The sequence below is a fragment of the Phallusia mammillata genome, chromosome 5 (genome assembly GCF_965637545.1).
Source record: "Phallusia mammillata chromosome 5, kaPhaMamm4.hap1.1, whole genome shotgun sequence".
Lineage (NCBI taxonomy): Eukaryota > Metazoa > Chordata > Ascidiacea > Phlebobranchia > Ascidiidae > Phallusia > Phallusia mammillata.
The window spans coordinates 23,583,067-23,608,560 of record NC_137256.1 but is presented as its reverse complement, the minus strand read 5'-3'; the positions used below and the strand labels follow the sequence as shown (position 1 = coordinate 23,608,560).

At 38.5% G+C, this 25,494-nt stretch overlaps 3 protein-coding genes across 3 annotated transcripts in view; 2 read left to right on the top strand and 1 right to left on the bottom strand.

Moving 5' to 3' along the window:
* The first annotated feature begins 2 nt into the window (after positions 1–2).
* On the top strand, positions 3–5,522 carry LOC145228565 (oxysterol-binding protein-related protein 8-like). The gene is made up of 2 exons (XM_080093650.1): positions 3–874; positions 1,158–5,522. Exon 2 carries the CDS (start codon positions 1,216–1,218, stop codon positions 3,664–3,666), a length of 2,451 nt encoding a protein of 816 aa, XP_079949776.1. The 5' UTR covers positions 3–874; positions 1,158–1,215; the 3' UTR covers positions 3,667–5,522.
* Positions 5,523–7,079: 1,557 nt separating this feature from the next.
* LOC145228819 (TM2 domain-containing protein 3-like) lies at positions 7,080–8,577 on the top strand. Its single transcript, XM_080094013.1, has one exon. The coding sequence runs from the start codon at positions 7,237–7,239 to the stop codon at positions 7,900–7,902; it is 666 nt and encodes a 221-aa protein (XP_079950139.1). The 5' UTR covers positions 7,080–7,236; the 3' UTR covers positions 7,903–8,577.
* Positions 8,578–10,470: 1,893 nt separating this feature from the next.
* The window catches only part of LOC145228818 (uncharacterized), a 30,145-nt gene continuing 15,121 nt past the window's right edge, over positions 10,471–25,494 (bottom strand). Inside the window, exons 5-12 of the mRNA XM_080094011.1 lie at positions 23,574–23,674; positions 19,732–19,876; positions 18,912–19,034; positions 17,285–17,439; positions 15,963–16,191; positions 15,196–15,304; positions 13,467–13,576; positions 10,471–13,214 (exon numbers count right to left, since the gene is read on the bottom strand). Of these exons, the coding sequence (XP_079950137.1) occupies positions 11,096–13,214; positions 13,467–13,576; positions 15,196–15,304; positions 15,963–16,191; positions 17,285–17,439; positions 18,912–19,034; positions 19,732–19,876; positions 23,574–23,674 (3,091 nt within the window). The 3' untranslated portion in view covers positions 10,471–11,095. The remainder of the gene's footprint in view (positions 13,215–13,466; positions 13,577–15,195; positions 15,305–15,962; positions 16,192–17,284; positions 17,440–18,911; positions 19,035–19,731; positions 19,877–23,573; positions 23,675–25,494) is intronic.

The following is a 25,494-nucleotide window of genomic DNA, read 5'->3' as shown; positions in this document are numbered from 1 at the left end:
ATATATCTGAGTACGCAAGGACGTTACTTAAGGTGTTGTTTAGTGCTCGGTTGCACACCAAAAGTAAATAAGTAAGTAATTAAGTTTATTTCGCACAAAATATTCAAACAACAAAAACAAAGTAGCATACATATGTGCAAAAAGCTAGCAAATGTCTTGATGAGCTAGTTGTCATCTGACGAGTTACATTATACTATTATAGCACGTAGGTTTCGTATGCGCTTCCGTTCCATTCTTGTGCGTTTTTTCGTTTTTCTTTACCAAGGGGTTTTACAATCGATTTTTGGCTTTGTCCAAAGAGATTAACTACTCCCGGTTTCGTCAAAGGCCTTGTTACTGCAGCGTAGAACATAGCGGGACCTGTTCTATTTACCAGTTGATTAATGTCATGTTGATTAATTAACCTTATTGTTCCAAGACAGGCTGCGAAAGTTGACAAAACGTACGCCATACTGCTGTTGTGTCATGGAGAAATTTGTTGCTTCCTTTTTCGTTGGAACAATGATGTACAAGCTGCGTTTATTTTCCGTTTTACAAAACTATGACAGTTGAAGTTGAGTCTTCTTCGTAAATTTTCAGATGGTCTGCGAAATGAAGTTGTAAAATGATTTTTAAGACGATTCATTTGTACATGCAATCAGAAAAAGTACTGGTAGCATTTTAACATCAACTGCAGCTACATCAAAGGCGCAAGGATCTGGGAAATAAAAAAAGGGCTGCCAGGCAAAATCTTTCGAAGAAAGTCGAGGTTTGATCTTACAGTCGACCAGTAAAGGAAGGAGCGTTGCTGCGTTGCTGAAAGTGATGAGCAGAGCATTTGCAAGTTTGCATAAATACAAAAGAAAGCGCTTTTGCAACACATTTTTGTGCAGAGGTATACACTTTGTAATATTGCATATTTCTTACTTGGTTTGAACAAATTGCTAAACAATATATATAATTTTATGTAACGATTTTAGGATCAATGCTAAAAAAACTCGGGAAAACGTTTTGAGCAGTTTACAAATTGCAGAAAAAGCTTACTCATTTTGCAGTGGTAATAACAGATTTCCAGTTTGTTTGCAGTTTTGACTTGTTTTTAACTTTTGTAGTTGTTTTCTGTTTGTGTAAAATATTGCTGGCGCTAGACTAATGTTTTTGTTTTGTCATATTGGCAGATGTTACTTTAGAAAATTTTGCTGCTTTTGTCTTTACCTTTGTCAAGCCCAATCCAAGATGGATGACACATCAACACCAATCAAATCCGTGCCATCAGATACCAACTGTACAAAACAGGAGACACCCAAAATTATTACCACAAATACCACTGATGTTGCTGTTTCTCCTGGTCCATCAAAATTATCTAAAAAAGCTTCTTTGAGACTGCAGAAGCAATCTTACAAAATGGAGAAGAAAAAAGCTGAAAATGAATTTAAAATGACAGCCAACAATCCAGCAGTGATCATTTTATCAGACTGGTTAAAAGTTCGAAGCACCTTAAAGAATTGGTCTCGAGTTTGGTGTTTACTCAAACCAGGTCTACTGTTTTTGTACAAAAATTCCAAGGAGAAGACATGGATAGGCACTGTATCACTAGCATCAGTTGAAATAATTGAGCGTCCATCTAAAAAGGATGGATTCTGCTTTAAAATATACAACACTATGGACCAGTGTATGTGGGCTTCCAAAGGTCCAAAAGGTGAAACGTCAAGTGTTTTAACTAATTCCCTGCCTACATCATATTTGATTTTGCGCGCTCAAACTGAATCCGATGGGCAATGCTGGATGGATGCCCTTGAACTGTCTCGTAAATGTTCTAACCTACTCAAGAAATCTCTAGACGCAAAACCAGGTAGACCTACAAGCCTTGCTGAGGAGTTGGGTAGATCCAGTATTGATGTTTTGCTGCCTGATGTTTCAAATAATGATGAACTAGCAACTGACATTGCAGAGTTACAAGAGAAATTGCCATTGCTAAATTTGAGTCCAATTGCTAATGAACTACTGTCTGAAACACAAGAGCGTTGTAGTTCAGGTGAAATGTCGATTGATTTGAAGCGCATAAGTTTGACCGATACTGTAGAAAGTGTGGAAGACTCTACTGAAAGTTGCTATTCCGAGGAAAGCTCATTGATCCATGCAGAAGAAGAAACTGAAGCCAAAGATTACACACAGTATGTTGAAGAAGCTGCTGAAGACCTAAGTGCAGTTGGTGATGATTGTCAAACAGAAACCTTGGAAGGTGAAAATAAAAGTTTGATTTGGATGCTGTTGAAACAAGTACGGCCAGGAATGGACCTTTCAAAAGTGGTGTTGCCAACATTTATTCTAGAGCCAAGGTCGTTTTTGGAAAAGTTTTCAGACTACTATTACCATGCTGATCTATTATCAAATGCAGCCGTGATGGAGAATGCTTATGATCGTATCAAGGGCATCACAAAGTGGTACTTGTCAGGTTTTTACAAAAAGCCAAAAGGTTTGAAAAAACCCTACAACCCGATTTTAGGGGAAACCTTTAGGTGCAAATGGAACCACCCAAGCACAAACAGTTCAACATTTTTTCTTGCTGAACAGGTTTCACACCATCCACCAGTGTCTGCTTTTGTTATAAGCAACCGGAAAGATGGTTTTGTTATCAATGGGAGCATTTTAGCCAAGTCAAAGTTTTACGGAAACTCAGTTTCTGCTGTCTTGGATGGTTCTTGCAAACTAAACTTGCTGAAACATGGTGAAGAATATCGTCTCACATTGCCCTATGCTCACTGCAAGGGAATTATTTATGGCAAAATGACAATGGAATTTGGTGGCAAAGTTACAATAGCATGTGAAAAAACAGGTTACACCACAGAACTCGAGTTCAAGCTAAAACCATTGCTCGGTGGTGGGGGAAAATTGAATGAAATAACGGGTCGAATTTTGGTGGGGCAACGTGTTCTTGCAACATTGAGTGGCTGTTGGGATCAAACAGTTCACTTAACTGACCTCAACAAAGGCACTGTGTCTGTGTTTTGGTCAGCCACTGATGAAGTTAAGAAGTCAAGACTGCAGCGGTTCATTGTTGACAAGGCCAAGCAGGGAGACTTTGAATCAGAAAAGCTTTGGCAGCATGTCACCAAAGCAATCAACAACCAAGACCAGATAGCTGCTACTGAACAGAAAAGCATACTTGAAGTAGCTCAGCGAGAGGGTGCTAAACACCGCAAAGACACTGGGGAGTTGTGGAAAACCACATATTTTGACTTTGATGCTGAATGTCAGTCATGGGTTTATAAATACATGGACACCAGGCCTTGGGATGATTTAAACGACATTATACAGTATGAAAGCAATGGCGTCATTGGTACCAAGACCAGGCATCGAATGTCTCCTTCGCGGAATCCTGCTAAACAATTTGCTTTGGCAAAAAGCAAGTCGTCAAACAGCAGTAACAATGGACCTCTGGTGGATAGTATGGAAAAAAGGTACAGCAGTTCTCGCCAGAAGCAAGAATACAATGAATTCATGATCAGTGCTCTTCAGCCTATTCAAGACACTCAGGAAAGCATCATTAGGCGACTCGATCACATCCAGCTGCAATTGACTAATCAACAAAGGAACCAAATTGATTTTCCTTGGTTTACAACAGTGGTATCATGTATCATTTGCATTTTTCTGTTCCAACTCTACTCATATTTTGTATATTCTTAACTTGTCAGCATTCATAATGACCGGCATAACACTGCCAAGCCTGGTTAATCAGACATAAAACTTTTAATAAGAACCAATGTTGGTTGGATATTGCAACTGAAAAAGCTGAATCCAAACTTAGGGGCAACATTTTCTAATAGTATTACTTACTTACATGCTAGCTGGCATAAAGGTTATAGTTGATTTTATGTAAGCAATTCCTTAATATTGATCCAATAAATCTAGCCCATATTACTTCCTAATTCCATAGGGAGCTTGGACAGTCAATTTACGAAATATTTGTGGTTGTGCAATTACTTTACATGGCATTTTGCAATCTGAACTAGTAGCAACAGTTGGGTCCTAATCTTTGAATGTACTTATTTTTAGACCTTCCTAATGGTGCAATGCTTTCTGTTTATTGGATTTTGCATATTATGTCCTATTTTAAGAATAATGCTGTGTAGAATTTGATACTTTTATGGTTGAGTTTGGTGGTTTTTATATTTTTCTATTCCTTAACAAACTAATATAAAATTTAAGGCATAAACATAAACACACATTAGGGTATATATACTTAAACTTTAAAACGAATTAAGATATTTATAACTTGTGAAGCATGTTACAAGTGTTGCATGCAGCATGTTTTAATTCACCACATGTTATTACCATCATGCTACCAAACCATGTAGCTTTATCAATAATTTATCACACTATGCTTAAGTGATGACATCTTACTTTTTTCCTGGAAAATGACACTCAGTTTATAAACCATTGAATGGCAAGATCCCTTTACTGACACATATAATTTGCAACATCACCGCAATTGTTCATTTATAAGCCATTAGCTTCAGACACTTGCATTATCAGTGTTAGATTGCCCGAATTTTTTGTCGATACTTCATTTTTAGCTGTTTTATCCCCAAAGACAATTTTCACATGTAGCTGCTTCAATGTAAAATCTATGTTTTTCCTATGTCTGTGTTGTTTATGAAAGGTACAAGCTGTTATTTCTTCACTTCATTTTAAATCCCAATGCTTTTTTAACAAAACCCTTTGACATGTGTAAATGAAAAATATATGTTCTTGTATTTGTTTGTTTTTTGACAAAATGCATGCTAATGTAATGAAAATGAAGGAGAAGAACAAAATGCTTAAAGCTTTAGGCTTCAGGTAGTAATGTAAAAACTGTGCAATGTGTGATATACTGCTTTCAAAGTTCCAGTTACCTTGATATTTATGCTGTTATAAACATGAAATTTTTTATCCTATATAACTCCAATCCCCCCAAAATTGTACTCTTCAGTTTAAGAAACATTGATTGTCATTTTCTAAAGCTTTATTGTCGATTTTAATCAGTTTAATTGGAAATGATTACATATCAAATTGTCCAAATCTTCTGTGTCAATGTATTTATTGGTAGTTAAAAGTTTGTCTAACCGTTGGTTTTCACACAAGAATTTGTTTTTGTTGTTGTTGGGCTTTTAGTAAGATGTTTTTTATGGATGTTACCTATTAACCAAAGCCAGGCCGGCAAATCTCCTAAACTGGAATTACATTTGGTTTATGTGGGTCTGGGATACTGTGATTTGTATGGAAGTGTGTTGTTATTGGCATCATAATTGTGTTACAGCAGAACCCAACAAACATCAACATTTAATTGTAAATGCCATAAAGTTTCATCTGAATTTGGTCCTATCAACTTTTTACATTGTTACGAGTTTAACACAAGGAATTTTACCACACATGTTTGTTTTTTATTTGTCGCCCAACAATGTTATGTTCACACAACCATGTTGAAGTATGTGTAACCTAGTTGCTGTTTCTGCTGTCGCCTGCCTGCCATTTCGTGTGAATACATTCACTGTGTATGTTCATTATTTTGCCAGGTTGTGTCACCTGACACTAATCGGATTATAGACTTTCCATTACAGAGAACTTTCTGTGGGCAAGTAGCTATACATACATAGAATTAAGTATAGTCACGTACACATATATTAAAACCAGTTCTATCGCGTTGTATATGGCCTGGGAATATACTGTGTAACATACAAGAAAATGGGTTTGAAAGAACGTTCTCATTAATAAAGAACATTTTTCGGCAAGCTTATTCTCTTGCGTCTACCGCAGGGTCGGCAACCTTTTTTGCACTGCGGACCGGTTTGAAACTGAAATTTTTATCGCAGACGGGCCTTTAAAAACCACAAATGTTCAGCACTGAAAACCAATTACAGCTATTACAACTTTGATTCAATGTGAACCTTGAGCAAGTGTTATGCGGTCTGGTAACAAACCCCTCATGGACCGGCGCTGGGTCGCGGCCCGGTGGTTGCCGACCACTGGTCTAATGGGTACGCCCATCGCCGGTTTCACTGAATGTTTTGCAATGGTGGCCGAATTGTTAACGCAACCGCCTTGTGATCACATGGCTGTGGGTTCTAATCCCATGCTCTCCAGTCCAGCAAAAACTTGATGGATTTCAACGTAACTGACGAAAATGTAGCGACTCCATAACTTTTCAATTTGTATCAGTGTTAGGGAGTGCATCTAAAATATACAGGTTCGCTTAGTGCACGTTATATTGCTTGGTGCATGTTTATATCGCTTGGTGCACCTTTAACATCGCTTGATGCATTCTTATATCGCTTGGTGCACCTTTATGTGACTCAGTGCACTTTTGTCGCTCGGTGTAACTATATAATTGCTTGATACACCTTTGCGTGGCGATATAAAGTTTCTCCAATGGCATAAAGATACACCAAGCGATACTAAGGTGCATTAAGTGGTAATAAAAATGTACCAAGCGATCCTGTATATTTTAGATACACCAGATTGCAAGGCAAAGTTTCGCGTTACGTATTGGGTTGTGTTAAGTAGTGTTTATTTCACTTAGAGACCGAAGCTATAGCTACAGCATAGGTTTGCCCATTTTTGGATAGATTTTGTGTCTTTGGAAGATTTAAAATAAAACATACATCACGCCAAACAGAAATCGTAAAAGCAAGTTCTGTGTTGGTGCCGTTAAAGTATGCAGACGTATGTAAATTAAGGGAACCCATAGAATATGTGGTGATTAACATTCGGATGTTTATGTATAATATTCGTTTGTTTGTTTTTAATTATACTTTGAGCTGGATCAACAAAAACTGTGATTAAAACATAGTTTTATTTGTAATTTTACCGCAATACGTATTTAACATACAATTTAGTGACGTTCGTAATTCGTATCAAATATAGGATGTGATATGTCATTGTTGCACAACGTTTTTGTTGTCCGGTAAAGAAGGAAATATGTTCAATCTTTAAAATACCAAAAATTTGAGGTGATTGTTTTTTTAAAATAGGGTCAATTTCTGTTTGTAACATAGGAAGTGAGGTATTTGATTTTTTGCCCAATGTTTGCCAAAAAATTAAGAAACTGTTTCAATTGGTTTAACTGACTTTTTGTTTCTAGGGTTTATTAATATGTAATGAGTGACTTGAAACACAGACTTGATATGATACAAAGATATACCGATCAGTCATTTGGAGCAAAAGCAAGAGCACATGATGCAATGAACCTGAAGGAAAAATACATATTTCTGAGAAACAATGGAGATTAAAAGATGGACTTTTCAACTTCTGCATTTTGAAGTCATTGTCCTATCACTTATTACCTCAAAATCATTTGCAAGTTCAAATTCCAAGTCAAAATGCAGTGAAACAATGAATGTTACGACAGCTAACTGTGAGGGAAACTGCTCAAATCTTCCGGCATGCTGTTACAGCTGCCAGACAAGTGACAACTGCACATATGGCGAAAATGTCAAGTTTAATTGTTCAGTACTTGAAAGTGCAACGTGCACTGGTGATCGCGTTATGCTAAAAACATTTCAATGTCGCTACTGTTTTTTGACTAAACCAAATGACGAACATATCTGCTATCAAAACAACACCACTTGCAAGGTTGTTGCAACACCAAGGCAAAGAGTCAAAGCAAGCTGTTCCACAAATGACTATGTCTTCTGTTTAGGTAACAGGAACTTTACCAAAATGGTGCCTTGTAATTGGACTTCAGGATACAGCTGGTCAGCTGCTTTTGTACTTAGTATCACTCTGGGCGGCTTTGGTATAGATCGTTTTTATCTTGGTTATTGGCGAGAAGGCTTAGGTAAATTTTTTAGCTTTGGAGGACTTGGTGTATGGACCTTAATTGATGTGATTCTAATAGCTACCGGTTACCTAGGGCCATCTGATGGCTCACTATATGTGAGGTAACAATGCCCTGAAATCATTTCAGCCTGTGCCTTTTAGTTTCATCCCGAGTTACTTTTGTTTTGTTTTTTGTTGCCTTGGAAGGTACAGTATATCTTCATTGCTTATTCTCTGTAGTGAAACTAATTTAAATTTAAAACATTCATACAGCTTAGAAAGACCTAAGAAACACGAAAATGATTTGCGTTATAAACTACACAATCAAACTGTATTTATTTCATCAGACTGTGTGATAAATAACATCTGTATAAAACATGCTGGCTGGAAAAATATTTTTACTGTGAAAAGTACCATGCAAAGCCTAGTGAAGAACTGCTGTTGTAAATTCCTTTTGCAAAATGTAACTCTAAAAGTACAATATTAGTAGATATACCCATTTATAAAGCATATGTGCCAGGATATGTAACCTGTAAACAAAATTAGCCATATGTCTCCAGCAACAAAAAAGTTATTTTGGCACACACCGTTTGTTTATAGATTTAAAAGCGGTTCTGATAAATTCATGCAGTCCATTTGTTCATTTTGGCATGACAGCCATTTGTGAAGTCTACTCTCTTTGTGCACTTGACCCCACTGTTTTATTGCATTATTTTATTTCATACCATGTGTACCACACCACATTGTCTCAAATACGCTCCTATGGAGCTTCAGGATAAAATAAATTGTCTGTAAAACAAAGCAATGTTTTTTTATTGTGTTAATTTTTTTGGAATATATGGTACGTTTGACTGCATATTGTTCTAGAAACTAGCGTAAGAAAAATTAAATGTTATCACCATCATCATTTACTATTAACTCATAAACAAAGCCAAAAAAATCTGTTGTTTAAAAAAGAATCAGTTTGCCGTTTTGACCAGCACCATACGTATTCAAACTTTAGTCAAAGTTAACAAAATCTGCCCCCAAAATTCTAGCAAGGATATGATAAACTCCACCCCTTGACATAAGTTAAGCCAGTGGGTCTCAGCCTGTGGGTAATTACCCCAACGTAAAGGGGTAATTACTTCATCATTTTTTTAGTTGTGTGGTGCCATAGATGATAATATGAGTTTATTGAGACAGGGTAAATGAAACTCATCTGGTTGTTCCCAGGGCCACAATGATGAATAGGTTAGGAACCACTGAAACAAACTTACTCGTACCTTTTTTTCTATTTTAAAATTGAAACACCCTCACAACAAAGACCTAGAGCAGTGGTTCCCAACCTTTTTTGTCCTGTGCACCCTTTTAGTCGATATTCAAATTTAATTCCCCCTACAAATTTAGTGCAGCAATAACACATAGCACCGACAACCAGTAATAGATTAATGTTGTGACACAAATTCCCTCTCTGGTTGGGAACCACTGACCTAGAGGCTGAATTGTATTTGTGTACGGTTTTGCCTACAGCCTTTTGTAATAACCACATTGCACCAATATATATGTTAATTTAATGTTTTATGTTGCATCATTAACAAAACTGTGAGATGAACACCTTCCCATTTACACAAAAAAATTCGGATGACGCTACTTGGTGTGGGAAAGTACCCGACGTTTGTTACGCCACACTTAAATTTTGCGTTGTGGAATGAAACTTCTCAGTACCTTCGACTCGTGGTAGAGTGAGAAATCTAGTTCAGTGATTTAGTGATGTTGTACTGTACTACTACAAGTAGTTCTTAATCAAGTTTTTAATGGTCTAATAGTTGTGTCACAGCGTGGAACGAAAAGTCTGTTGCAGCAAATGCTTTTAGGTTTGCCCAAACATGAATATAGTTGACGGTACCTACAGCCAAGTTAAAGTTTACTGTGTTTTATTGACTGTTTTGTGTGTGTACAATTAGCAATTAGTAACCTACATTTTTAAAGTTTTTACGAGTAGTTTTTAACATGTAAGCTTCCCATTTTTTACGGCGAAGGATGGATATGAAAAATGTGTTTCAAACAGCTGCACAATATTGATTTATTTTAAACAATGTGTCTAAACAATTATTGCACCAAGAACAAGGTGAATCTATCCAATATTTACTTTTTGTGTGATGTGCTTAGTGGTTAAAAAAGGTGCATGCTGCGTTTTTGTTAGAAACTTGTAACCAAATGAATCTTAAATTAGCATAATTTTTGCAGTACTGTTGAAAAAGTATAGCGGGTAGACTTTAACAGCATCTACCAATCCAATATACTAATTTACCTCCTATGGCTGTGGAAATTAGTTTAAACATACTACAGTAAGCTTTTTTACATGTACATTTATAGTGTTTAATATAGATCATTGAGCTTACACACATCCCCTGCGTGCTACAAGTTTACCGTTTTGCGTGCATTTTAGATTTCAATTACTATCTGTCTGGTAGTTGTTGTTTTTTGTCTATTTCCGAGATCTTACGTCTTGGCATGTAACTTGAGCTTGCGGACCGCTGTCAACAAAGTTTGGTAACCCCTGGTCTAACTCGTGAACATTACTTAATCACCATCAACAAAAACAAGTTACCCGCTGCTTGATCTTAAGCTTTCTTGTCTTCACCACGAAATCACGCAGACCAGATCTAGCTAACCTCCTTTTTGTAGTTTTTTTAAAAGTAATTGGGACAGATCTTTGGGGATTGGAGAAAGTCCAAACAAAATATCTCTTTTGTCCCAAATCGTTTCACAACGTTTAGATAAGTATGTATATGTACATCTTCATAAGTACGAGGGTCACAGTACAGCAACAACAAGAATGACTATTGAACAACGCCATAACCTTCAGGCGAACACATATATAATTTGGATTTCTTGGAAGCAGACTAGCAAACAATCATTGCAAAATAGTCATTAGGACATGTTCAATTTTTGCTTGCATGCTAAGATCAGATTTTGCAACAAGCTTTTTCGGCGATGAATACGACAACAATAGATACAGGCTTGGTTCAACTTTCAAAACGGTTTAAAAGGTAACTTTCTGAACGTTGACGATGGGATGAGCTCGTTAGGAACCCGCAAAATCGCACAAAGCCATGCTAGAAACATATTTGAAGTTTTGGCATGCATAAAGCGGGAGTACTAGGCCAAGGGACACAAGAAACATACGAAAATACTCAAGGAACATTCGGGCAGATGCGTGAAGAAATCTTACGTTGAAGAGATTACGGTGAGGATGCGGATGCAAAAAACGAGCAACAAAGACATTCAACGGAAACACTGAAACACACTACGCAGGGCGTTTTTTTTGGAAAAGCTATATCACTGACTCGTTCATAGCATTGTCAACAAATGTATGCTCTGTCACCACACGGGATTCAGACCTCGAAACACGACCACGGGTTTCCATTTCAGTTTCCTCCAAGAGGCGCCTACTTCGACCCTCAGACCTACCCTTGTTCTGTGCTCTTTCTTGTCGACCCCCGCCACGTAACAAATAACAGCCGTGTGGATTTATTTTGTTTGCAAAGTTGGCGAACTCACTGAAGAGATTATGAATGGCGTTTGAGTAAAACAGAGGGTTTAACGCGCTGTTAATAGGCAACAGAATAACGGCCGTGATCGCGTAAACGATACTCGATATCGGTACTTGAGCAAACCACAGAAAAACGATAGTACAAATCGGTAACCAGCAAGCGCAGTCTGACGCCACCAGGATTGCGATCTTCTTCTGCATGTTGCGGGTACTTTGGCTTGAAAAGGAACTCTTGTTTATCTGGCGAGGTCGGCATATCACGCAGTAAGCGAGGACAATGTAGAGACAAAATACAAAGTTGAGGGTTGTGAGTGCAATTGAAAATTCCCAAGCCACGTCTTCTCGCGTTGTAAAGATTTTAGGCAAGCACGTGGCATGTGTGCTATAGTATCCGTAGTATCCGAGTACGGAGTAGTTCTGGTCAAATTCTGCGAGTGATGATGGGGCGCAACTCCACGAAACGGAGTCGCCATTATCTACTTGGCACTTATTCGGGACATCAGTGAGGTTAATGTAGTTTTGCAGCTTATGGAAGAATTCGTTGAACTCCGACTTGTTGATCATGTCAGAGCTAAAGTACGGGTTATGGGATACCCACACTTGTGAGATAAAGTAATCTTGTAATGGCGATGCAAAGGGAATAAAAGCTAGAATGGAAGCAAAGATCCACGTACAAGCTGCTAAAAACACTGTGGTGCAAACGTTTAAGCCCCGGCTCTGCACGGGACGAACCACGCAATAAGCCCGATAGGTTGACAGAATGGCCAATGTGGTCAATGACACCTCACTGGAAAGGACTGCCAAAACCCCAAGACTTGCACAAGTTGTGCCCGATCTCCAGGAGTGGTCTTCCTTGCAATATGACCCAGTGGACAGGGCGTCTTTAATTCCGAGTGCTATGAGGTAAATTCCCATGAGGAAGTCGGCTAAGGACAGATTGAGCACCAGGCAGTTGTAGATGATTGCAACTTTGGTGAGTTTCCGCCGCTTGGTGTTGCTCAACACCCGGGTAGATTGAACCATCACAGATAAGTTACCACCGATTGCCAACAGCCCCATAATCCAGACCATTACTTTTAGAAAATGGTTTTTAATGAGGTAGTAACGAGAGGAGAAAACGGCGTCGTTGTCGAAGCTCGGTGGGCATTCGTCGCTTCCGTCGGCACAATCGTCTTTGCCGTCGTACATCTGGCGACGTTGCACGAACACGGGTTCTCCTGTCTCACAGTAAAAGTGCGTTTTACTGCAATTCATCTCATCCTGCCAGAACTCACAGTCCACAACGAAATCACACCACTGCGACTCCTCAACGCTGTAAACACTCCCATTCCCGCATTCCATTCGTCCGATGCATCCCAAAATCTCGTCATCCTTTGCAGCGCATTGAGCGATTCCGTCGCACACAAGCAAGCCAGGTAAAATGCTGCTCTCTGCGCAAGTAAAGAAGCCATCCCCGGAGCGTTTGTTACAATATTCCGGCGGGTTTTGACAACTTTCGCATTCATCCTCCATCGTGGAGCACTCAGGTCTCCCGTCGCACTTTTTGGCAATCACGGGAGCGTATGGGTTCCCTGCTGTGGATTTCTGGCACGTCATCGTCTCAGAGACGTCCTTGAGACACGTGTCATCACACTGTTGGTTAGAATCACAATACATTTCGTCGGCACCGTTGGGGCAGTCCACAACTCCGTTGCAAAACCCAGAAACCGGTATACAGTGGGCGTTCTGGTCAACTGTTGTGCCATTGTGTATCAGACACGGCACCTCTCCTACTTGGCACATGCACTTGGAAGTCTGGCGGGCAAAACAGGAATGACTGCAGGTTGGCGAGGCGATGACGTCATAGCAGAAACATTCGTCCGAAAGGTCGGGGCAATCGAAAACACCGTCGCACACTTGACTGAAATGTAAAAGAATAGGCATTAAGAAAAACACTACAAAATTTCAAAGGGCCGCTGACTAAGAAAAACACAGCATCAACATAAATAAAACGACTGAAGCCTTTCGCATATAATTTCCCAACCACTACATATATTTTATATGTGTATATATTTGTTTGCAAAGCTTTATGTGTTTAAGTTTTCTCTGCTATGCAATGCAGTTAAAAAAAAAATGTTTGGTAAAAAATCAAGGCTCAAAACTTGAGTTGTACCTTTTCCTGATCCTAATATTTGTGTTTGTCCGGCAGGTGGCGCACATGCTGTCGTTGAAACATACGTCACTGCCATCCGAACACTCGAACGTGTCATCTCCAACCATTTCCTGCGAACCAAAAGCATATGATGGTTAACAACCAGATACATTTACAAACTTTGTGTGATCAATCAATGGAAACAATTGACAGCAATTCTTTTAAAAGGTTTGTATAATAAATGTTAGAAGTAGGTTCCATCAACCGTTTTAAGGTATTACTTATATATGTGTCACAAAATTCTTAAACTAAAAGCAAACGAAGGTTATACGAATCAGTTTAGGGTGCTCAACCATAAAACAATTGTGCATAGGAATTCGTTCAAGGGGTGTGTGGCAAATTAAGTTACAAGAAGGTTAGCTTGCCACTTGCCAGTTATGTTGCGCTCTAGTTGTTGTTCTACTTAACTGTGGTTGCAGTGCTTCCCAAACCTGGTTTAACGCGTACTATTCGTTTGGTTTGTACCTTTATGGTGTTCCACTTAGATCCAAAAAAGTTAACCAACAGGCAAGTTTATCAAACATTAAACAAATGTCAGTCCAAACTTGAACGACAAAAAAACGAACTCGGAAGTATGCTTGTGTAACAAAGGAAGCCTTCGTGACCATCAGTGGTATGCGTACCACAGTATGGGTATACCACTGTATTTTTTTGACATCTTTCGCACAGTTTGGCCGAAATATGATAACCTGTATCAACTAATATTGCTTATTTAAATTTCTATGTTTTTATGTATTAAGTTTGGAGCTTTTGAAAGTTGCTGTGCTCAATTTGAGACCACCCATTTGATCTCAAGTACCTCATTTTCGCGAGCTTTCTGGTAATCAAATGCAAACTTCAGTCAACGCCGAAGTGCGGATCAGAATAAGTGCGCGGGAAATTTGATGCCATTGTTTGTGGTACTTTGCACTAAGTCCAGTAATTGACAGATCTGCCAATTTTACTAGCGATTGTACGTCAAAAAATTGAAGCGGAGAGCGCATCGTTAACTGTGAAGTCAAGGCGGTGTTTAAATTCTTGGTGGTTTGTGTAGATCAGAGTCATGTCTTTCATAAAGTTAGTTGGTAGGGGGGGGGGGGGGGGGTTGGTATACAGATTATGGTAGTGGGCGAATAAAGCAGTTGAGATTGCCTTGCCGAGACAGATGGCTTCTTGTGATTGCACAAATCCATTAACTTCGCGAACTTTTAAAATAGGTTGACATTTTGGGCGTGTTTGAAACTTTACTGTCAAATATTTCACTGAATCTGCGTTAGTCGGTAGTGCCTTAATGTGGCAACCTAAATGAGTCCGCCGTCGAGATGCCTGTATCTTGTTTCCAAGGTTTGTTTTGTAACGTTTTATTTTGTGCTGTGATTAGTGGATGAATTCCGTTTTAGTTTTCTCAATAGGGATAAGATACACAGCACAGAATAATAAATTTGGCTAAAATCCCTGACCCTCTATAATTTTGAATATGTAACAAGCTCCCTGCCTGGACTAAGGACCACTGTGTGCATTAGATGTACACGATGTGGCCACATACCAGTTTGTGAGCGGCATAGGTTTCCTTGCGCCCTAGCGAGCAGTGCATGATAGCGCAAATGCAAAGCTTACATGAGGCTTTAACAGTTTAACACTTGATAAAAGACACAAATTTCAAACTTAGTCTTTGAACAGTCAAAGATTTTTTTACGCAAAACTTCAATACCTGTGGCAGGACGCATAGTTGTCTGTGGTGAATCGAAGGTACGTTGCACTTGAATCCTTTCACTTTCGACAAGGAATCCACCTTTAGACCCGGTTCGTCTTTTAAGTCCCTGATGAAAAAGGTTGATCATATTTGTGAGATTGTAAGTTATATGGACTCAAGAATATAAAAAAAGCTTTTTTCAAGCTCGAATGACTCGAATTTGAGTAAATACTCGATTACTCGAATTCTGGTCGAAAGTACGAGCGGAAAACGAGTCATAAAACCGGTTCAGGTTGAAAAAAGAGTAACACTCGGACTATGGTACTCGCTCTATAAGTTTCGCACTCGATGATTTGATTCAAGTATCTGTTATCAGAACTCGAACTCTACTTTTAAATTACTCGTTTTTTAAGACTCGTTTTCGGCTCGCATTTTTGACCTGAATCAAGTAATGCGGAGTTCGAGTACCAGTAAACACGTGTTTACTCATTTTAATTCGAGTCATTCGAGCTTGAAAAGCGCAAGGTTTTTTGGTATTTTTAGGTCCATATAACTCTCCCACCCAACTCGACTTTTAAGAACTCGATCGTAATTTGAATAAACACTTGGACTGTGCTACTCGCTCTATAAATTTGTACTCGCATCGATTATTTATTCGAGGTACCTGCAATCAGATCTTAAATCCTGCTTCAAAACTACTCGGCTTCAAGACTCGTACTCGTTTGCACAACTTTTCTACCTTACTCGACTTATAACAACTCAATCGCAACTCTTTAGTTACTCACTTGCATTTCGGTTCCCCATTGCACAGTTGACTTCTCGGTAAACATGTGTTTCCCTCATCACAGAACATCGAGTAAGTACAATTGTTCTGACACTCGTCGCTTCTTTGGTCACAATGCTCTATTCCGTCACACATGTACCTCTCCGGCAATCTACAGACGCGATCCGAATACGTCGCGTTGTTTTTCTTTCGAATCCAATTGAACCGGTTCGCACAGTAGTGAAATCCGTCTGAACGCCAAAAAGACAAATAATCGTTTTACTATTGGCAACTGTTTTTTCTTTGACAAGGAATAAGTTTTTTGTTGGTGGCTTTGTTTGAAATTTACTAATTGAATAGGACTTTCAATTTATCTGACTAGAAATTGATCTTGACTTTGTAATGTGACTTTGGCATCACCTCAAGATTTGACCTTGAAATATATCGTGGTGTGTAAATTTGATCTTGAAACTTACAACTAAAATTCAGAACTGGGATCCACCTTAAAGAGTTAACGAATACGGCTCACCCATATATCATAATACAACAGGCCTATTAAAGGCATAATTCATAGAATATCAGCACAGCAAAGGTTCTGATCCTGGGTTCGAATCCCACCACAGGCTAGTTGTTTTCTAGCCTTTGCCTTGCGATATGTGGTAATGCTTGGAAGATTGGCTTGATTTCAGTTTAACGATTTTTCAAGGGGTTAAAAACTATTTGAAACGAAACTTCTGCACTACCAACTGTACTAACCAAACCATAGTTGTAAACGGGTCCGAAATTCAAATCCAAACCCTAAAATACAAGCCCGAAACCCGGCCCATCTCAAATCGTTTTTGAGAAGCCCCTTTAGGCCTGAAAGTTTGATTGAAAAGCCTTTACATAAAAGCCTACAAAACGCACTACTACCATGAATTTTTTTACAAAGTGCACCGTTACAGCAGTATTTATGTCAGTTATGATAAAAAAACACTTGTTACATGCTGAGCACTGCATGTGACACAAATAACATGTTTTCTTCAACCACACTTTTGTTTTTGCAAGGAGTTAACCTTTTTACTACTGAATTCGTTTCCTTTTTATACACATATAACTTAGAAGCCATTGTGCATGAGCTTTCAAATGCACCCCAGTTCGGAAGTTCGTACCAGTTTGTGTTCTATCGCGATTTACAATGGACTAGTCTTCGGGTCCATCGTTTGTCCTGGCGCAGTGAAAGGGTTAAGCCTAACTAACCTAATCTACAATCCCCACTGCCCTAATTTATCAATGTAGAACCAGTGAAACTGACCTCATCCAATACTTGACAACTTCTAAATAATGAGCCAGTCGGATCATTACCTTTCTCGACTTGATCGATTTCATCTTCCCCATGAGCGCAGTGTTTTACTCCGTCGCAGAATCGGTCTAATGATAAGCAAGCGCCGTCGTCACATTCAAATACCTCATCACAATTAACTTCACCACATTCATCGCTCATATCAGCACAGTCGGCCCTTAAAAGATAAAATTACAAAGCTCCAATTCTATTTGAATAAGAATTCGACGATTCCAACAGGCCACGGGTAAAATTCAAAACAACAGTTGTTGGTTGAATTGGATTCGGAGGTTTTTCTGCGCCATTATTATCTCTACATAGTTCTTTTAATGACTGTCAACTCGTTAAGCAGAGCAATTGCAATCCCACGGTCAGGGCAAAAGTGTTTGGTATTTCCAATTATTGAAATCTATCCCGAGTGGAGTTATCTATTTTTTGCTCGTAAACTCGAGTCGAATCCTAGCAGCAGTTACTCGGGTTAAGTCGAGTTTTTCTTTCTGAATGGAAGCAAGACCGAGCTGCAAAACCGCTTTAGGAGCCTTTAATCGGGCAGACTTAGAGAAGAATTGTGTCGTTACAATATTGACTATACTTGTGTTAGATCAGGGGCGGGCAACTTCTCCAGTTGGCGGGCCTGATATGGGAAAATGAAGCACTTGGCGGGCCGGATTCATGAATCGATACATTAATCGCGTATTTATCCAGTGATTTAAAACGGATTTTTGACCACCTAAACCAGGGGTGGGGAACCTTTTTGTTTATAAAGGCTACCAAACGATTTATCGTCACTCGTGTAGGCCACACAGACTATTTTCCAGGCCAAGGGCAATGATGTTCAAACTTTTTGACTTACAGAATGGTCGTTTTGCTATTTCCTCATAGTTTGTAGAACTTACGGTCCCAGCTAATTAAAATTCCTCACTACATTTTCATCTTCACTACAACATTCAGGATTTATTTAACCTAGAAATTGCTGAACCTGGAGTTTTTGGTAGTCCTAACTATGGAAATCGCTTTATGTACCACTATGGGACCACATGGGTCTTGTTTGAAAACCGCTGCCCTGGAACTAATCAAAAAATAATCTGCAATAAGGTCAAAAATACGTTTCTGTCTATTTTTTTTCAGCGCCTGGTGCAGTCGGTTATATCAACATCTTAAAAATGTATTTTGCCATCGAAAGCCGCACTTAGTGCCCTAAAAGGCCGCATGTGGCCTTTAGGCCGCAGGTTCCCCACCCCTGAACTAGGCTATACGTGTGGAAACAAAGAAAACCGTTAAAGTAGGACACACACAAGGTTGGTAGTTATGTCGTAACAATGGACGTATGGTGCAATGGTAACAACGGCGGGAAATTTTTTTGCTATTGGGGAGCGTTACAACTGTAATTTGACGTAGTAAGCAAGTAATGGGGGATTGCGGCAGACTGTGACCGCGGGCCACGTTTTCATGTAGGACCGGAAACTGTCCGCGGGCCGCTCAAAATCCCGTCGCGGGCCGGATCCGGCCCGCGGGCCGTATGTTGCCCACCCCTGTGTTAGATAATTAAAATTATCAAAAAAATCTTCTCAAAATAACCCCATTCACATAGAATCCATGTAGGAGTGATTTTTAACGTGTTTTTGGTAAACTTTCACAACACAAACTTACCTTCCATCGCATTTCTTATGTGCAACTATACACCCTCCATCTTTGCATTGAAAAGAGTAATTGCAATCCTCAGTACACTCGTCCTCCCGATGTAGGCATTGTTCTGTGCCGTCGCAGCGAAAGCTGCAATAAAACACGTTTCAGTTAATGGATAAACGCCAAAACCTAAATTCCTTGCATGTTCTTGTTAGCTTTGCTCGTTTGGACAATTAGCTTTGTCATAAGGTACTGGTTGCAGTGGTGGGATTCAGCCGGTTCGCGCCGGTTCTATAGAACCGTGTCACGAATTTTATGAGATCAGCGAACCGGTTAGCATCGCTTGTTACTGTCAATGGAAATATGGCTTTTTGTAACAGAACCGGCTGAAAAATATGACTTTTGTGACAGAACCGGCTGACAAAAAAATTGAATCCCACTACTGACTGGTTCCATGTGAATAATTACCTTACAATGCCCATATACGGTCAGTGGCGAAATTTACATCTTATCGGGAACATTTTAAGTTGTGATGTGAACAAAAGTAACTCTTTGTTTTTACAGTGATTATAGTTCAATACATTTTCAGGCAGATTTTTGAATATGCCTATTATTCTAATCTACTATGTGCATTTGTTGAAGTTTGAATTATACTATAGGAAATAACCCCAAGCTATATGCCTTTGTACGTGTCAAATTGTAACACTAAATTAAAATGCACTTTAGGAAATATAACCCGAATATACGTATATTTTGTTGGTCAATGGTGACACTTTGTTGCCTCCTATTCAAAGCAGGTTTTTCCCCAGTAAACAGCATATGCAAACTTGTTGTTGGTACTTACATATTTGGTAACACGCAGCGAAAATCGAAGAAGTTGTATCGGTTTGAACACGTGACAGTCGTTGCGTTGGCAAAATGTTTTTCGTCGCTTCCATCAGGGCAATCATCGACCCCATCACAAAACTTGTTGAAGGGTATATGAGTGCCTGTAATAGTCAGAGTAGATATTCATATTTTACATCACAATACGCCAGGTCATGAATATACATTGTAAACAATCAGGCGAATATTGTTTATATGCATAAACGTTTTCTGGGTTGACCAGAGTACATCCTGTCGCACATAATACAAGTGTACTCACATAGAAATCGTCTTGAACTACCTGCGCTCAATACAGACCAATAGTTGCGAATAAATCATACAAAAACTGAAGCTGTTATAACACTTGTATTATTTAGGAACACTATACACGGAATTGAAAAGTAACTTGATTAAAAACATAACCGTATTCTTTACACACGTACTCTGGCAGTTATATTTTTGATTAAACTTTTATTATTCTTGTGTATAAACTTGTATTTTGAATTTATAATGAGAAAAATATCTCAGGCCAATATTTCGTACTGACATATTAGCAACTGCTTTGGAAGTCATATTCTTTCTGTTTTTAAGTGTGTATTAATGTTCATTTGAAACCGTGTGACCCATGGAAAACACCAAATTCAAGTAGCCTTATTTGTTTAAACAAAATAATTTATTTATTACTGACTAATTTATGCAATAACAGGAATATTTGTTTAGATCACTCCTGAACTATGGCGAATCATTCAGGTGCTATTTTTGGCAAAAGATCAAACGATCGAAATGCAAGATAAGGTGTGTACCCATTATAGTGTATTGGTTTAACGGTTACGGCTCTTTGTACGTGACCTGCTATTGACTTAAATTACAAGTCATAAAGACTCTACATTAAATCTGAGAGTACAATGAAATCTGTTTACGACACGTGTTTGAAAGCTGTGAATCCGTTGCCACTTTTTAAAATGTCGCAAGCTTTTTAAATCTCATTGGTCGAAAGCGCTTGTTTAATTATTAATTGCCAAAGTGGTTTTCGTGGGACCAATTGTTTTCATTAAATCTCGATGGATGCAAGACAAGTGAGATTTAGTTTTAAAACTAAGTGCCCATATATCCTGCGTTAAACAAAGGTAATTGATGTATGATGGGGAATTGTTTCTTTTAACAAAACTTACACGATTCGTCACGTACAGGCGCGTAATATAAGTGTGTTATCCACTTAGCGGTTAGACGATGTCACATATTTCTTTCCAGCTCTGTCGAGCAGGATCGAAAAGTAAATGTGGTATTAACTGCAGGTTAAATTCGCTCCAAATATTGCAGTCTTTGCCTCCCCTTGATCTCTTGCCGTGGGTTGTCGATTTATGTGTCCATATTATTTTAGACATTGTTTTCATACAATCTAATGAATTGCTGTTGTACTTCTTGCTGTTTAGGCGCATCGGGTGGTTATAAAATCTCCGCGAAACGATTATGTTTTGCCTGGTACAAGAAAACCCCGGTTTAATACTTTAAAAATATATTAACCGCAGCCGAAAAATTTCAACGTTTTCCCTACTGCAAACAAATAAAATTATACTGCTCTCCCAAGAAACAAACTGACATTGAGACAAATTAAAATGCAGGTATAGCAGGTTGTTAGCAAATCTCGGGAACAGTTACCAATATAACGTACTTAACACAAAAAGCTTTTTATTGTGATTTAGGTTTAACTTTCTATAAGCAGTGCTATTAAACAACTAAGGTTATAAAAGACGATGGCTAATATGGGAACCATTATAAATTAATTTTGGCAGTGGTGGGATTCAGCCAGTTCGTACCAGTTCTATAGAACCGTCTCACGAAATTGTATGAGATCAGCGAACTAGTGTTGTACCGAGTCGGCTAAATTTCGATTCGGCCGAAACCGAATATTCGGCGGTTTTGCCGAATAAATTCGGCCGAATCAACCGAATCATTTATGACGTCACGCGACTTCGTTCAGTATGCGTTTGACATGAAAAAAATGTTTATTTACCAGGCAACTATAGTGCAGAATAGTTGTGTTTCGTCCTAATTTCAGTTCTGTGGGGTTTAAAATTGCCTTAAGCATGATTGGCAACCTGCCAATGAATTACTATTTTTTGACTACATTGGGGAAAAACGATAATGTGTTGAAAGAGATACAAATTGATGCGATTTTTGTTATGTTTGGGCTTTTGAAAGATTGCGTGGTACCTCAATAATCAGAAAAGACACGTCTAACGTTTTAAATTTGTTTTCGTAAAAGATTCGGTTTCGGCCGAATCGCAACAAATTATTCGGCCGAAACCGAATCTTCGCAAAAATGACCGATTCGGCCGAATAAATTCGGCGAACCGAATATTCGGTACATCTCTACAGCGAACCGCTAAGCATTCCTGTACTGTCAATAGACTTTTTGTAACAGAACCGGATGAAAAATATGACTTTTGTGATAGTACCGGCTGACAAAAAAGAGTGCAGGGAGGGAATATATTAACGTTTTAAAATAGATTATAGTGTATATGCAATGACAGAACGTGCTCAGTCACTTTTCTAGCTTTCTATAAACAGTCCAGTGAGCGATCTTTGTAAACTCAATCAAAACAATACGTAATCAAAATACAATTTTGGAATCACTCGGAGATCGACCAGTCAAAAGCGATCGACTAATTGGGAATCCCTGGATTGCATATTTCACAGGTGTTATGAACATTGGGGCATATCAACCGCCGATTTTCTCCACGTTCAGCAATTACTTGACGGTACCATCTGTATGAATTTTAGCTATGTGTTTTTGCGGTGCTCCAAAATTAATTTTGCTGCAGGTGGGGTGTCAATCGGGTTGCTGTGATCTGAAACAGGCCTGAATTCATCACTACAGCATCTGCGCTTTTTATTTTGAGATGAAAATTACATTATAACTGATAGCATATAACAGTAACTGGTAATAATTAGATCCGAAATCGATAATCTAGGATTTTTTTGATATCCTTGCTGTTTTACGAAACCATTTAACACTGACAAATTCAATAAAAAGACAATAATGGGGTCGTTTTTTCTTCATGGAAGCAAAAATGTCTTCAAATTCGTCAGGCGTCGAAATGTGTTCATAAAAAGCACACCTAAAGCCTGAAATTGACATTCGTGGACCATCAAGCTCTTTTTATCACTAAGGGGTTCCTCCTAACGCATAAAAAGGTCAGATCAGACGTGTTTGACAATTCTCGGCCTTAGGAACAAAGCCGTCTCTCAGCAAGAAATACATTTTCGCAGCCAGCTGTCACAGCCTGGCTTTGCGCCCGTCTAACCGCATTCCTTCACGAAAATCAATACTTTAGCAACTGCACTTTGGCGCCCAGGCCCCTAATTAAAGATGTAACGACGGATTGGGATGAACCGATAATTCAAATAGTTATGGTCTTAGTGACGAGGAAAAGGTCTCTCGAACACTCTTTCTTATAGTGCAGGTTTTTCACAAACAATTTTTGGGTGTATTTGGGATTTCCTACTACGTTCGACTTGATTTTGGATGTTTGGGGTATGGGTCTTTGTTGGTACAAATGTTTTAGCCAATTCTGGGTGAAATTTTAGGGGTTTGGAATAATTTTGGGGTATGCGTCTGTTGGTGTACAATTGTTGTTGCTGTTTTGGGTCTTTGGGATAATCTTTTTGGGTCTAACGTCGTATCCAAAATGTTTAATTGCGTGCTTTTGGGTATGGGTCAAAATTTGGAGATATGAGACAAACTTTTGTGCTACGATTTATTAATATCGGTTTGCAGTAAGTTTGGTAGGGTTGTGTGTATTTGACTAGATGACTTACCGTCGTCACAAGGAAAAGACTTGTTACATCCTGGGGCTCTTTCGTCACTTCCGTCACCACAGTCATCCCGCCAGTCGCACACGTTTGCTTGAGAAATACATCTGGATGTCAAAAATAATTGGTTACGTCGCCGTCTTATATCAAACTGACATGTGGATTTCATGACAAGAGTATGTATATTTGCTAAATAATGCCAAACGGTATATAAGGGTTTAATCAGACAAAATATTATTAAAAGACAGTCCTACTCTTTATTTTGTACAACTGATCTTACTACAAATATAAAAAAATTGTGCTCATTTTTTAAAATGACAAAAATAGGTAAACCATTGTTGGTGCAGAGCTTAAACTTAGAAACACACTAAGACATTTTTTATCAATTGTATAAATTTGCCATGTGCAACCAACATAGGCAAAATGCTTTTCTGTACCCTCAAATCCTAACTGTACGTGATCTGTTTTCCAAAATAATAAATAATATATGCATAATTTTTATGAATTGTTGGGAAACAAAATTTGGGGTATTAGGCTGAGGTGTGTGATAAGGTTAAAATGTAGGAGGTTTAGGTCTGAAGCTCGCATATGACTAGTAGAAGTACATGCAATCAGAATTTGTATCACTCGCATTTCGCCAACTGACACCAAAAAAGAAAACAAGGGCTTTTCTACATTCCCAAATCCTAATTTTTAATTTAAAAAAAGTAACTAGCTATTTATGTAATTTTGGGGAATTGTTGGGAAATGAAATTTGGAATTTTATTTTGAGGTGTTTTCTAAGGTTCAAATTTTATACATCACAATTAAACTGATTTGTTTTTTTGCGTGAAAGTTTTAGGTCAGGGGTTCTTAACCAGGGGTACGAAGCATCAAAGCAGGGGGTACGACATGCAGGGTGAAATTATATGCTATTTAGGCATATTTGTAAAGAATGCGTAACAAGTTACTTTGTTATATACAGTATCCAGAACGGGTTAGTTTTGTCCTACTTACAATACTGTTTTCATGCATGCATTCAACACCCAAGTTATATATACACTGAGTTTAATTCCTATTAATACAATTTTATTTACTTCCGTCGGCCATTGTAGACAGGGGGTACGAGAAAATTTTACGAAATCTCAAAGGGTACGAGCGCTAAAAAAGGTTAAGAAACACTGTTTTAGATGCTTTAAAAGCGACAAGTTCGTACACTTAAACTGCATTGATTGACCATGGTGAAAGCTGTTGACGGTTTAACCCTCTTTCCAATTAATTTGACTCGGCCAATTTCGTTCGATGGAAAACGAATTTCTGCGGGAAAAGGGAGGACGCTTTGCCGCAGCAAATTAACTTATTTGTCAACGACTGCGGTTTTTAAAATCACTTTGCTTTCAGGCGAAAACAGCCACTAAAATGTAGGTCTGAATAATTTCGTCACCTTGCCATGTTAAACAACCTCCCTCCCCTTTAAAAGTGTACGATCACTCTTTAGGTGGTTTACGTTTAAACTTCGGTTGTTAAAGAAACAACAAGGACAGAAATATATTTAATGTAGTTTTTCAGACTGAAAACTTTGACAAGTCTGAAGTCGTCCACCGTTTTTTTATGTTTAGCGCAGTTTGTCTTTAGATACTGATGATGCCTATTACTTAGGTGAAATATAACTTATATGTCTAAATAAAACGGTGAACGACTTCAGACTTGTCAAAGTTTTTAGTCTGTTATTATATACGATTGTTGTCTCCATCTGTCGTACTGAGTCTCTGGTGACTCGTGATTTACAATATACTGCACATAGTTTAATGTAGTTTTTGGCTATTTTGCACCCCTGGTGAAACCTATGCTGCGGTTGTTTCGGACCACTCGTTTACTAGAAAACAAGACCACCAATGAGGCCAAGGTTTTCCATTTCATTGCCCAAAACAAATACTTCATCACCAAA

Bases quoted from the DNA above. Each gene is read 5' to 3' on its own strand.
- LOC145228819 (XM_080094013.1), top strand. From the start codon at position 7,237: ATGGAGATTAAAAGATGGACTTTTCAACTTCTGCATTTTGAAGTCATT.
- LOC145228565 (XM_080093650.1), top strand. From the start codon at position 1,216: ATGGATGACACATCAACACCAATCAAATCCGTGCCATCAGATACCAAC.